The sequence below is a fragment of the Danio aesculapii genome, chromosome 2 (genome assembly GCF_903798145.1).
Source record: "Danio aesculapii chromosome 2, fDanAes4.1, whole genome shotgun sequence".
Taxonomy (NCBI): Eukaryota; Metazoa; Chordata; class Actinopteri; order Cypriniformes; family Danionidae; genus Danio; species Danio aesculapii.
The window spans coordinates 53,932,081-53,945,751 of record NC_079436.1 but is presented as its reverse complement, the minus strand read 5'-3'; the positions used below and the strand labels follow the sequence as shown (position 1 = coordinate 53,945,751).

The following is a 13,671-nucleotide window of genomic DNA, read 5'->3' as shown; positions in this document are numbered from 1 at the left end:
ATGCGCAGCTGAACACTATTGGTTTACAGAGATACGTCACTCGCTCATGCAACAAGCCAGAATGAAAACAAAAAACCCACCATGTTTAAAATCCACAACGAGAAGATTACAGCGGAATTACATATACATAATAATGAGCCATGGGTGTTCCAGGCTCAAACAAACCTTGTCGTCGTCTTGATGAACAGCTACAAAGCCATGGAGTAGAGCAGAATCTACCCTTTGCCTCATAGTTTTTTACGAGGCAGTCTGAGGCGCGTACGGTTTCTCTTTCCTTGAGTTCGCCGCACGTCTATATCTGAAATAACAAACTTCTTGAGCTGATGATAATAACCTGCGCTTGATTATTGACGTGCTTTTGAAACCCGATCCTGTCAGACACTGACAAACGCGAGAGGGAAGTGCGAAGAAACAAAGGAGAAGCCGGAAAAAAGGAGCACATTATTATTCAGCAAACATGAACAAAATGCCATCTATAACTATTATCTTTACCTTTTGGACTAATGTGAACTGGGAATGACGGAATTACTCTCTAACAGAGGCTACATGTGCTGCTGAAGATTACATACACAGACAAGAGGTTTTCACTAACTCTAGGCTATATTTTGTGTTGTTTTTGAACCTAAATACAGATGAAATGTCTGTTGTGTGTAGTTCTTCTGTAGTTGGTAACATATCGGAGACTGTAAGGGGCTGTGTGTGTTTATATATGTTCATTTATTTAGTTATTTTATATAATTACAGACGTTACAGTAGGCTGTTTCGCACTGTCATTCATCTGCAGTTATAATCAACTCATGTTCATAGAAAAGTTAGTAATAAACATTTCAACAAGTATTTATGTGTGTAAAGCATCTGTTTGGTGAGAAGAGCTTCTCATATGATGTGTGCAACTCGTACAGCTTTATTGTAGACATACAGAAACTTTGTCATACACCACGCCCACCAAAAGGGTACCCTTGTTAGTGGAAATGCAAGCCTGATAAAGGTGACCCGTACCGACCTAAACCGTACCGTACTGTATCAGTCAGTGGAAACGAGCCATAAGTCTGTAAAATAAACTACTATAAGAGCGCTGATGATTGTGATAGTAAGTGTTGTATTGTCGTCTTTCAGGTTGTATCTCAGCTTTAATGCGCTGTTTAAAAACAAAGCAGCTGCTTGCCATCACGACAGCAATAAGATCCAATGGACGGCCAATCGAGAGGGGTCTGGATGCAGACCTGGTGCAGTGCAATCTGAGCTGCATCCAATGCTTTTTAATGCGCTCACCTAACCCCACCTCTAACCCTACCCGTCACGTCACTCACTCCATTGAGGGCATTGTGTCTTACATTGCATCGCCGAGTGATGCAATCTCAGCTTGCATCATAAAGGCTGCATCCAGATAATATTTGGCAGATTTCTTTCACTACAAAATGGCAGAATCGTGGGGCTGTTGCTGGGCGCTGCTATTGCAATGGAACGTTCTATTGAGTGTCGCCTCTTGGTCATTCTAAGCTCTTTGGTTGTGCTTAGGCTCAGGGGTGTAGCGGACATTTTAAAAGTTGGGGGGGGGGGGGGTGGGGTACAGCTGTATGAGATCACTCGTTCATATAATTATTAAATCACCTGTTTCCAAAATGGTCTGTGTCTAAAAGTGAGGGGGACGAATCCCCCAACCCCCCCTCTCCCCCTGGTTGCTACACCCCTGCTTACATTATGCTCCGTCTACATGGACGACCACTGTACGGTATTTACTCATCATCAATGAATCAGTTTAAATTGGGGGGGGGGGGGGGGTCCCTAATTATGGTGGGCATATCCCTCATTTTCACATCCCAGTGTTGACAGGTATGCTCAGAGGGGGTGCATTTTACGGCAGGGATGCGATTCTCGGCACAACACCGGCCCCCATTAAAGAAAAAAAAAGCAGTGGCCCTGGCAGAAAAAAAAAGTTTGGGGACCACTGGTATATTCATAATTCTGCATTTATATGAATATAGTTATATTCAGTCTATGGCCTGCTGAATTGATCGAGCCCATACAAACGCGAGCACTTTCTCTCCTGAGCTCTAGAGGGCACCAAAATTCTAGTTTTCGTTTTTCTGAAGTGTCAAACTCAGATGTAAACATTCATCATGGCGCCTGCTGTGTTGTGGTTTTCATTTCTGCTTAATGTATTTGTGCACACTGGAGGATTCACTGAAGTTCAGCCTCTGTCAGATTCATGTTATAAACCGATGAAGGACCACAGAGCGTCATTCATAAAGTAGGAAATATCTTTCACTAACCTGTCACTTACAATACGACCCGCAGAAAAAAAATACTAATCTATAGTGCATACTAGAACCATACTACAGTATAGTACTTGAATTACTTGCTGATCTGTTACGGTAATCCTATATTTGCTGTGGTAATACACGTTTAGTAATAAACAAATTTCCCGAAGTTTTCTAATTGAGGTAAAGCTGGTTTTATATTCACACATTCAGACTTTCTCCTTAATATAATTACAGAAAAATATTTTTGCAAATTCTAAATAGTGAAATCATAATAGCAGCCGATAACTATCAAAGTACGTACAACATTGTTCTCAGTCACGTAAAATAAATAGTGCTAACGTTAACGAAGTCATATGTTTTTAGAACGAATATTAAAAATACAATGGTAAACAAAATTCCCCATATTGTCACATGCGTGTTACATGTTGTCACTGAACGAATATGCGAATATAAAACCATCTTTACCTTAATAGTTTTCTACAACTCTACATTTAATTCTTACAACACACCACAATTTATTGTAGTAAAAGCTTGCATTTGTTATAGATTTCCAGTTCACTATAGTTAGTGCTACAGTATGCTGAAACATTCACTAATAAAAGTGTTGCAAATACTATAATACACTCTACAAATCAGAAATACTACAGTATCTACTATAAATGACTGGTAATGTTTCATGTGGTGTATTATGGATATTTCTAGGTATGATTTTACCACATAATGCACTACTATTGTACCATGCTATTAAAGCTCATTTTTAATTTTACATGTACTTTACTATGGTAATACAATGTTTTTGTTTTTTTTTTTGCATATGCAAAATATCATTCTATATACACTGCCGGTCAAAAGTTTTGGGTCAGTAGGATTTTTAAATGTTTTAAAATAAGCTTCTCCTGCTCACCAAGGCTGCATTTATTTTGTCAAAAATACGGTAAAACTGAAACTACATACAATAAATACAGTTGAAATCAGAATTATTAGCCCCCCTGAATTATTATAAAGCCCCCCCCCCCCCTGTTTATTTACCCCCCAATTTCAGTTTTAATTTTTCTGCTATAATTGTATAAAATAAAAACATGGGGAAAAAAAAAAAAACCTGACCCCAAACTTTACCGGTAGTGTAAATATGGTAATCTCATCGTGCAAAAACTAATATACATATACACACACACACACACACACACACACATACATATTCCTTATTTTATAACTGTTTTCCAGCATGAAACATTATAAAACAGGACAAATTTACTTAAGAAACTGACAGACAAGTAAAATCAGATTATATAATTTTTTTTTTTTTTTTTTTTTTTAATATATATATATATATATATATATATATATATATATATATATATATATATATATATATATATATATATATATATATATATATATATATATATATATATATATTAATGTGAAAAAATAAACGATTCAAATGAAGAAAAAAAACAAACAAACTTTTTTTTTCAGGCTGTCTAGGCATATATTTTTGAAATATAAATTTGGTATTTATGTATTTATACATTTCATATTTAGAAATTATTTTTCAGAATAAAAGTCATTTTGTTTATCAAGTAAATGTGCCCTAATTCATGAACATTTAAAAACAATTTGGTATATATTAAATGGATCATCACTGTATTTTAATTAAACATTTCAAACATTTAGTAAATTCGGACAGGATATTTAGCAAATTAATTAGTACAGTATGTAGTGCATGATAGAACTATTAAATCTAAAAAAAAGGCACTTTACCTTCTGTTTACAGTTGAAGTCAGAATCATTAGTCTTCCTGAATTATTAGCCCCCCAGTATATATGTTTCCTCAATTTCTGTTTAACGGAGAGCAGATTTTCTCAACATTTCTAAACATAATAGACTTTCTCCAGAAGAAAAAATATTATAGGAATTATGGTGAAAAGCTAAAACATCATTTGGGAAATATTTAAAAAAAGAAAAAAATTCACTGGATGGCTAATAATCTTGACTTCAACTGTATATTTTACTCTCTCATTCAACAAAATGATGATACATTGACACTAATAATAATAATAATAATAATAATAATAATAATAATAATAATAATAATTCATGCTTTAGGACATATGCCCGTCCTCATGAATATTTAAACGTCTCTGATCTCCCCGCCTCCTGGGACTGGCGCAACATTGAGGGGAAAAACTATGTGAGCATCACCCGAAACCAACACATCCCACAATACTGCGGCTCATGCTGGGCTATGGGCTCCACCAGTGCTCTCGCAGGTAAAAAAAAGTACAGTAAATAGTATAGTACATTAGCATCGAATCATTCAACAAGCTTTTCTGCCTCATTATAAATTCAGACCGCATTAACATTAAGAGGAAGGGGGCGTGGCCTTCTGCGTACCTGTCAGTGCAGAACGTGATTGACTGTGGCAAGGTGGGGTCATGCTTTGGAGGAGATCATCTGGGTGTTTACGCATATGCAAATGAGCACGGCATTCCTGATGAGACCTGCAATAACTATCAGGCCCGAAATCAAAGTAAGTCATCAAACTTTGAGTCTGCAAGAACACACAGAGTTGCCATGAAAATCTCGTACATGTTGCACATATAAGGCAATTTAACAATTAGATGCAAATTAATCAATAAGTAATAATAATACACATACAACAAATTCACTTCATTGAACGTACATATACACATCACCTATATACTATATAACTGCAGGTTAACAATGTTTATATATAATAACTTTAACTGTTAAAAGCTATTTGTTACTAGTTAAAGTTATTAGTAACTAATAAAGTTATCGTAACTAATAACCCTAAATTTCCCCAAATTAATTGTAATGCAGTGATGTGCACCTTTAGTAAAGCTACTTTGAAACAATAATTATTGTGAAAAGCGGCAAACAAATGAACTTGAATTGAATAATAGTCAATTAATTATGTAACTTTAAAATATTTAATCTTAAATATTTAAAAATCTTAAAAAATGTTTCAAAATTGCTTTAATTCATGTGATCAATTAATAATAATTATATTAATTTAATTTTGAAACATTTAAGATGCATTGCATTGCAATTTCCAGTAATAATAGTTCAATAATGGCATCATTGATTTTCTTTTCGGCTTAGTGGCTTTATTAATCTGGGGTCGCCACAGCGGAATGAACCACCAACACATACAGCACATTTTTACGCAGCAGATGCCCTTCCAGCCGCAACCCATCACTGGGAAACATCCATTCACACTTACACACTATGGAGAATTTAGCTACCCAGTTCACCTGTACCGCATGTCTTTGGACTTGTTGGGGGAAACCGGAGCACCCTGAGGAAACCCACACGAATATGGGGAGAAACTGCAAACTCCACCCAGCCGAGACTCGAACCAGCGACCTTCTTGCTGTGAGGCGACAGAACTACCTACTGCGCCACCGCATCGCCCACATGCTTAATGCCGAGTTCAGACTGCATGATTTTCAAATCTGGGCTAGCGTTTTGTCGCTGCTTTGTTTTACACTGCATGACTATCTGGGCTAGCGTTTTGTCGCTGCTTTGTTTACACTGCAAAATGGATCAGTGACAGGGGCTTTCTTATTGCATGACTTTACAATAGGATTTGCAAAGTTTTGGAGGGACTGTTTATCTGTTCAGTAAAGCATACACTTAGTGCACCACTTAGGGAGCTTCCACACAGGTTATGCGTCTTGTTGATATACACTGTGAACAGCAGCTACGCTAATTATTTTCTTTATTCTCCATTTCCACCTGGGGTTACTCTTCCCGAGGCCCTCAGACTATGCAGAGTCACTGATTCGATCCAAGACCAACGAAGAGATGATCCCAAGGTTTCCATATCCTGGACCAGGCCGAATCCTGAGCAGCTACTGTGGTGGTCATGGAGGAGTGGAGAACATGAGACTGATTCCTGTGATGCTCCAGAGACAGACGAGTCTTCGCTGAGGCCAGCTTCCTGCCTCCGCCACTGAGACTGCAGCTCTGCACAAGACATTTGGCCAGCGGAGAAATTAAAATGGTCGTGCCCAACTGAGCCTGGTTTCTCTCAAGGTTTTTTTTCTTCACTTCCGCCTTTAGTGAAGTTTTTTCCTCGCCGCTGTCGCCACTGGCTTGCATGGTTCGGGATCTGTAGAGCTGCGCATCGTTGGATTTGCTCTTCAGTGTTTGGACTCTCAGTAGTGATTATTAAACCACACTGAACTGAGCTAAACTGAACTGAACTTAAACTCTAAAACTGAACTACACTGTTCCTATTTACTGTGACCTTTTATGTGAAGCTGCTTTGACACAATCTACATTGTATAAGCGCTATACAAATAAAGGTGAATTGAACTGTTTAATATAATCGATATATGCATGCACTGTGTTATTTTACCATATAGTCAGTCTAAATAAATTCCCTCCTCCTTCAAATGGCATCTCTATGCAAATTCAATTAAAAATTGTGATAAATATGAATTTGAAGAGAGATGCCATTGAGGAAAGAGAGAAGTTTTGGATTTTCTGATTGGTAATTACTGGTACGGGTGCTGAGCAACCTGCTAATCACATGACATCCACAAATAACAAACCACCAATCAATTCTCCATGCACAAAATCAAGTCCCACCCTTAATTTCTTATTCAAGAAGCCGTTTCACTCACAATAAGGAAGAAAAAAAAACGATTGGATCTCTTGTTTCATGCAACTTTTTTAAATATTAAAAGTCTTATTTAAGGATGGCACATTGGATCAGTGGTTAGAACTGTCTTGTTACAGCAAGAAGGTCGCTGGTTCAAGTCCCGGCTGGCCTAGTTTGCATTTCTGTATGAAGTTTGTATGTTCTCACCGTGTTTGCGTGGGTTTCCTCCTGGTGCTCCGGTTTCCCCTACAGTCCAAACACATGCGCTATAGGTGAATTGAATAAACTAAATTGGCCTTAGTGTATGAGTGGGTGTGTATGGGTGTTTCCCAATACTGGGTTGCAGCTGAAAGGGCATCTGCTGCGTAAAACATATGCTGGAATAGTCTGCGGTTCATTCCACTATGTCGACTTCTGAAATCGAGACTAAGCCGAAGGGAAATTAATGAACGGATGTCTTATATATTAATATGTATAATATTTATATATTAAATGTATAAACTCGTCTCTTTTTCGTTGCAGAATGTGACCCGTTTAATCAGTGTGGGACATGCTCGTTTTTTGGTTCCTGTTCCATAATTAAAAACTACACAGTGTGGAAGGTAGGAGACTACGGGGACATTTCAGGACGAGACCGAATGAAGGCGGAGATCTTTAAAAATGGGCCAATCAGGCAAGTTTTACAAGCGATATTTCCATTTAAATGTGAAAAATACCCCCCCCCCCCCCATATAAGTGAATTGAATAAACTAAATTGGCCATGGTGTATGGGAGTGTGTATGTGAGAATGTGTGGGTGTTTCCCAGTATAAAACATGTGCTGGAATAGTTGACGGTTCATTCCACTGTGGTGACCCCTGATATATAAGAAACTAAGCCGAAGGAAAAATGAATGAAAGTCAGTTTTAGAATTTTTGTAATGTTAGCTGTGAACTGAAAGTTATTTAGAACAGGATACACTCTTTTTCTGAACAGGAACTTCCTGGTTTAAAGAAATTGTTAAGTCAGTTCTATTATTAGATTATTAAATAAAGGTAAGTTTGATTTCATGGTTTTATTTTACATTTATCCATTTAATTGACTGTTAAACAAACAGAATAAAACTTTTAAATTCATTTTGAACTTTTTAGAACTTGTAAAACACTTCAAAAGTCAATGGTCACTGGTTTTCAACATTTTTCAAAATATCTTCTTTTGCGTTCAAAGAAAGCTAAACTGATTTGTTACCAATGAAGGGTGAATAAATGATAACAGTTTAGTGAATTTATGATTACTTACAATTATTGTGTGATTGTTCAGGATGTAAATCACCGTTGTCATATCAAACACGGGAGATCGGTCACTGGAGAATCTTATAGAAATGAATATCTGTAAAAAAAAAAAGACATTTTTCAAAATATCTTCTTTTGTGTTCAAAGAAAGCCAAACTGGTTTGTGACAAGTAAAGAGTGAGTAAACAAAATAGCATAACAGTATAAATAGCATAAATAGTATAACAGTTTAAGTTAACAATTGATGACAATTTTTAGTTTTGGGTGAACTATCCCTTTAAGTGATACAATTAATGACTTATTTTATTGTAGAATGCGCCAGATAACTAAGTTGGTATTTCATATAATGTGTCAGTTTAGATGACGGGACCTTTACATGACTTTAAAGTCTTTGTAAAATTAAAATTGACTATTTATTTTGCTAACACACATTGTTAGTTTTTAGGTGGATGGTTAATCTGTGTAAAATCAATCCATGTAAATTTATCCAATTAAAAAAAAAGTTTGTTTTCGTAATCTTTAATCAATAATCTAACCAAAAATCCACTCTGGAATAGCAGTCCTTCTCTAATGACTCAAAATACTCCAACAGTTAGTTTTCTGCAACTAAAAGATGGGAGGAGCAGCACAAAAACCCAGCCCCCTACTTAATATTCAGTTTCAGTTGGAAATCTCTGTCATCATACTGAAATCAAAGTTTGCTGCAACTTTGGTTTTTGCAGAATGGAAACAGTTGCAAATGGAATGGAAACAGCAAAATGTTTAGCCACGCCCCTCTGGTTAACCACGCCCCATCAGTTAGTCTGTAATTAAAAGATGAGGAGCAGCACAAAAAAAAAAAACATGCCTAATTAACCTAGTTAAGCCATTGGATGTCACTATAAAGCATTATGTACTGTCATCATGGCAAAGATAAAAGAAATCAGTTATTAGAAATGAGTTAATAAAAGTATTATGTTTAGAAATGTGTTGAAAACATTTGTTAAACAGAAATATACAGTGGGCTAATAATTCTGACTTCATTTGTATGTGGATGAGCTTTGCCATTGAATTGAAACATGTTCTCCATTATTCTGTGTTGTAGCTGTGCAATAATGGCCACTAAAGGCCTGGAGGCGTATGATGGAGGGGTTTTTGCTGAATTTCACATTCTGTCCATCCCCAATCACATCATCTCAGTGGCAGGATGGGGCGTCACAGAGGACGGGACCGAATACTGGATCGTCAGAAACTCCTGGGGCGAATTCTGGGTTAGTAGAGAAACAGAATTCAGCAATTAACCCATTCAGCTTTACCAGAGGCCTGTTTCTAGGCATGGACTGGTTTACGATTCTGACGCTATGATAACCTTGGATAAAAATATCACGGTATTGTGATTTACTGCCCTAAAGTATGTTCTTTTTAAATGTCTGGGTAAAAAACAACAACTTTTTTCCTCATTGAACATAATAGATTTCATTTTAAGAAGCATTTGAAATATTTTGGAGCAGTAAACATTCATTCATTCTCCTTAGGCTTAGGCCGTACTCACACTAGGCATGGTTGCCTTGAACTGTGCCGAAGCGTGCTTGTCCCCCCTCTCCTTTTCCCTGAGGACCTACACTCACATTGCATTTACCTTCTGAGCCGGAGCACGCTTACGCCATCGATGATGCGACTGTTCAGTTTAACCGAAGAGAAGTGCTCTCGCTCAGCACTGTGGACATTGCTTTAGTTATATCGTTTTGTATTACTTTGAGTCATTTGTGAGGTGATGACACGCAGCCAAAGCTTTTGCTGAACAGATCCACCACTTTTGATGCTCATAAAAAGTCCTCGTGCTGCAGGTATTAGGAGGATTACTGAAGGTGCAGCTGACGTGCAGTGAGGGGTTTGTATCTTTAATAAACTATGACAGTTCGTGTTCAATGAAGATTAAGAATGCTTAATAAATACATATGAAACAGTCACTTAAGTGACGTTGCGTGTCCAGTTTCATGCTCAGGCACGCTTTGCACTCACACTACAAGCATACCGCGTCTGAGCCCAACTGAACCGCTCTCTGGCACACCTCATCCAACCAGGCCAGGGCTGGCAAACTGAACTGCACCCGATTCGGAGCACTCACACTTGTCAAACAAACCAGGAAATGGAGGTCAAATGCAACTGGACATGGTTCGGATAGTCTAGTTTGAGTACACCCTAAGATTCTGACGCCATGATAACCCCAACGCAATTCGTAACTTTTTGATGTAGTGGGTAATTCGTACAATCTAATTCGTACAATTTAGTACCATTTGCTCATCACCCAATGACGGTTGGGGTTAGGTGCCACGCCTCTTTTAAGATCGTACGAATTAAGTTGTACGAAAATGTACGAATTAGCCACTAAACTGACAAAACGTAAAATACTTATGTTTCCTCGTGAGATCAGGCTGGATAACCCTGGATAAAAATACCACAGTATTGGGATTACTGCTGTAAAATAACTCCTTTTTAAATGTCTGGGTCATGTTTTCCCCAGTGAACACAATATATTTTATTTTAAGAAGCGTTTGAAATATTTTGGAGCAGTAAACATGTCAGGCTAAAGAATTAAAATCAATCATTGACTTCTGCTGTCTTCATTATTCGTTTTAGAACACTGATTTCTGTGCAACTTGAACATAAAGTCATTTTTACTTTGATAAAAGAAACAGGAGGAGGGCTAATGATTGTGAATTTAACTGTAAATGGAGCACAGATAATAAAAAGAATTTCTCAATCTGAACACAACAGGCCCGTTGCCAAGGGGGGGGGGGTTCGAAAGACCCACCCATCAATGATAAAGTTCCAGAATTTGTCACAAGGCTGGCTGTGGGCCTGCTTCTGAATGTTTCTTTTAATGCATCTACATAAAATTACCCAGGAAATCAAAACTGGCCATATGATTTTGTTAGCTCACATTGCTAGTTTTGTGGTGAACAATTTTATCTGTGTGTCATTAAGAAAAAAAAATAGTTTGCCTTTTTAATCTTTAATTAAAATCTGAAAATGCACTTCCTGTTTATTTGGAGTTAAATTCTCAGATTAGGTCCGTCTGAGGTATTGGGCGTGGCTAACATACTTAACCACGCCCCCTCCAACTGTCAGTTTTGACAAACAGAAATGGTGAGGAGGAGGAGTCTGTTAGGTTGTAATAACTCTCCCCAAACCCTTTTCCAGAAACGCCTACTTTACTACATCCAATCAGCTCACTGTAGAAAAACAAGCCACGCCCACTGCTTTCTAATTTAATATTCTGTTTCTATAAGAACTGCATCACAATACAAAAAAAATACAAATAAATAAATAAAATGGTCGCAGCTTCCGATTCATGTGGACTTTAACATTCTCAAACATGCATGAAGTGTTTTATTTGTGTGTTTTTCTCTGTCATAGGGCGAGTCAGGCTGGGCCAGGATTGTCACTAGTGCCTATAAAGGAGGAAAAGGAAACTGGTACAATGTCGCCATCGAGAACGACTGTGCATACGGAGATCCGATAGTTACATAGATCTCTCTCCAATTGAAATATTCTGGAATTGACGTCATCATGTACAAGCTTGTTTATATTTATGATTACTTACACTTATTCAGGATGTAAATCACCGTTGTCAGATCAAACAAGGGAGATGTGTCATAGGAGAATCTTTCAGACCTCAGAAATGTACGTCTGTAAAAAAAAAAAAGACAACAGAAATGAGTGATATGCATTTTAAAAGGGATAGTTCACCTAAAAATCTTAATTTATTCAATATTTAGCCTAAGTTTCTTTTTGTCAAACACAAAAGAAGATATTTTGAAAAATGTTAGAAATTGGTAACCATTTACTTCCTTAGTAGAAAAAAAAAACACTACGGAAGTCAATGGTTACGCGTTTCCAACATTTTTCAAGTTATCTTCTTTTGTGTTAAAAAAAAGCCAAACTGGATTGTGACAATTCATGCATTTTCCTTCAGCTTAGTCTTTATTTCAGAGGTCGCCAAAGTGGAATGAACCGCCAACTATTCCAGCATATGTTTTACGCACACTCTAAAAAACGTTGAGGTACAGTATTTATTTAACCCAATGATTAATTCAAAAATATTTGGTGCTTGTTTGGGTTATTTTTAACCTTTAGTGGGTTATTTAGTTAATAACTATTCTATTAGTTTCACCAGCACTCTTACTGATAATTCAAACATGTGCTTCGTAGCCGATCTATGGATAAAAACACTGTGACTTATGTAGTGGAAATAAAGCATTTTCAATATTTTTGAAAACTGCATGTTATTTATTTACACAGCCATAATTATACAATTAATAGTAGTAATAGTAATAGTAGTAACACCAGAATGGAAAAAAAACATCAAAATAACCCAATGCATTGGGTTAAGTTTTATAATCCTATGCATTGGAATAAAATAATCCATAGTTGGGATGTTGCTATAATAACCTATAGTTGGGTTATATGTTGGGGTATTTTTAACCCAACAATTTTAACTGAGCAGTGGATTCCCTTCCAGCATATGTTTTACACACACTCTAAAAACGTTGAGGTATACAGTATTTAACCCAATGATTAAGTCAAAAATATTTGGTGCTTGGTTGGGTTATTTTTAACCTTTATTTGGTTTAGTTAATCCAGTACAGCAACCCAGTACTGGGAAACACCCATACACACATTCGCATACACAATCACACATTACGGCCAATGTAGTTCCTTCAACTCACCTACAGTGCTATTGTGACAATATTTAGTTTTGGGTGACCTATCCCAGTTCTGGGAAACACCCATACACACTTATTCACCTACACATACATTACGGCCAATTTAGTTTCTTCAATTCACCTATAGTGGTATTGTGACAATATTTAGTTTTGGGTGACCTATCCCTTTACATCAGGGGTGTCCAAACTCAGTCCTGGAGGGCCAGTGTCCAGGAGAGTTTAGCTCCAACCCTAATCAAACACACCTGAACCAGTTAAAGGTTTTACTAGATATACTAGAAACGTCCTGGCAGGTGTGTTGAAGCAAGTTGGAGCTAAACTCAGCAGGACACCAGCCCTTCAGGACTGAGTTTGGACACCCCTGCTTTAAGTGTTAAAATGATTGACTTGTTTTATTGTAGATTGTGCCAAATAACTTAAGAGGTTTAATAGTGCAAGGATTGTACATGTGTCTGGGAGTTGTAATTTAATGTTATAATACTGCACATCACATATCAGAAGCGTCTCAATTGTTTTACACAAAATATTCAAAACAAATATGTAAATATGGTCTTTTAGTAGTTTTTATGAAATAAAGTGGGGTTTTCTCACCTCTTAATTCTAGGAAAAGTCTCTCTAGCCTGTTGCATTTCACTCAGAATTCAATAATTGTGTATTATTAGTAACAGTAATGAATTAAGTTAAAATGAAATGATGACTTAAGCATTACTTATATAATAATAATAATAATAATAATAATAATAATAATAATAATAATAATAATATTCATTAATTTTCCTTCGGCTTAGCCCC

At 36.8% G+C, this 13,671-nt stretch overlaps 1 protein-coding gene across 1 annotated transcript; it reads left to right on the top strand.

Moving 5' to 3' along the window:
* Positions 1 to 2,101: 2,101 nt before the first annotated feature.
* LOC130214164 (cathepsin Z) lies at positions 2,102 to 13,469 on the top strand. The gene is made up of 6 exons (XM_056445711.1): positions 2,102 to 2,251; positions 4,374 to 4,537; positions 4,618 to 4,797; positions 7,423 to 7,573; positions 9,255 to 9,420; positions 11,570 to 13,469. Exons 1-6 carry the CDS (start codon positions 2,121 to 2,123, stop codon positions 11,681 to 11,683), a joined length of 906 nt encoding a protein of 301 aa, XP_056301686.1. The 5' UTR covers positions 2,102 to 2,120; the 3' UTR covers positions 11,684 to 13,469.
* Positions 13,470 to 13,671: the final 202 nt, after the last annotated feature.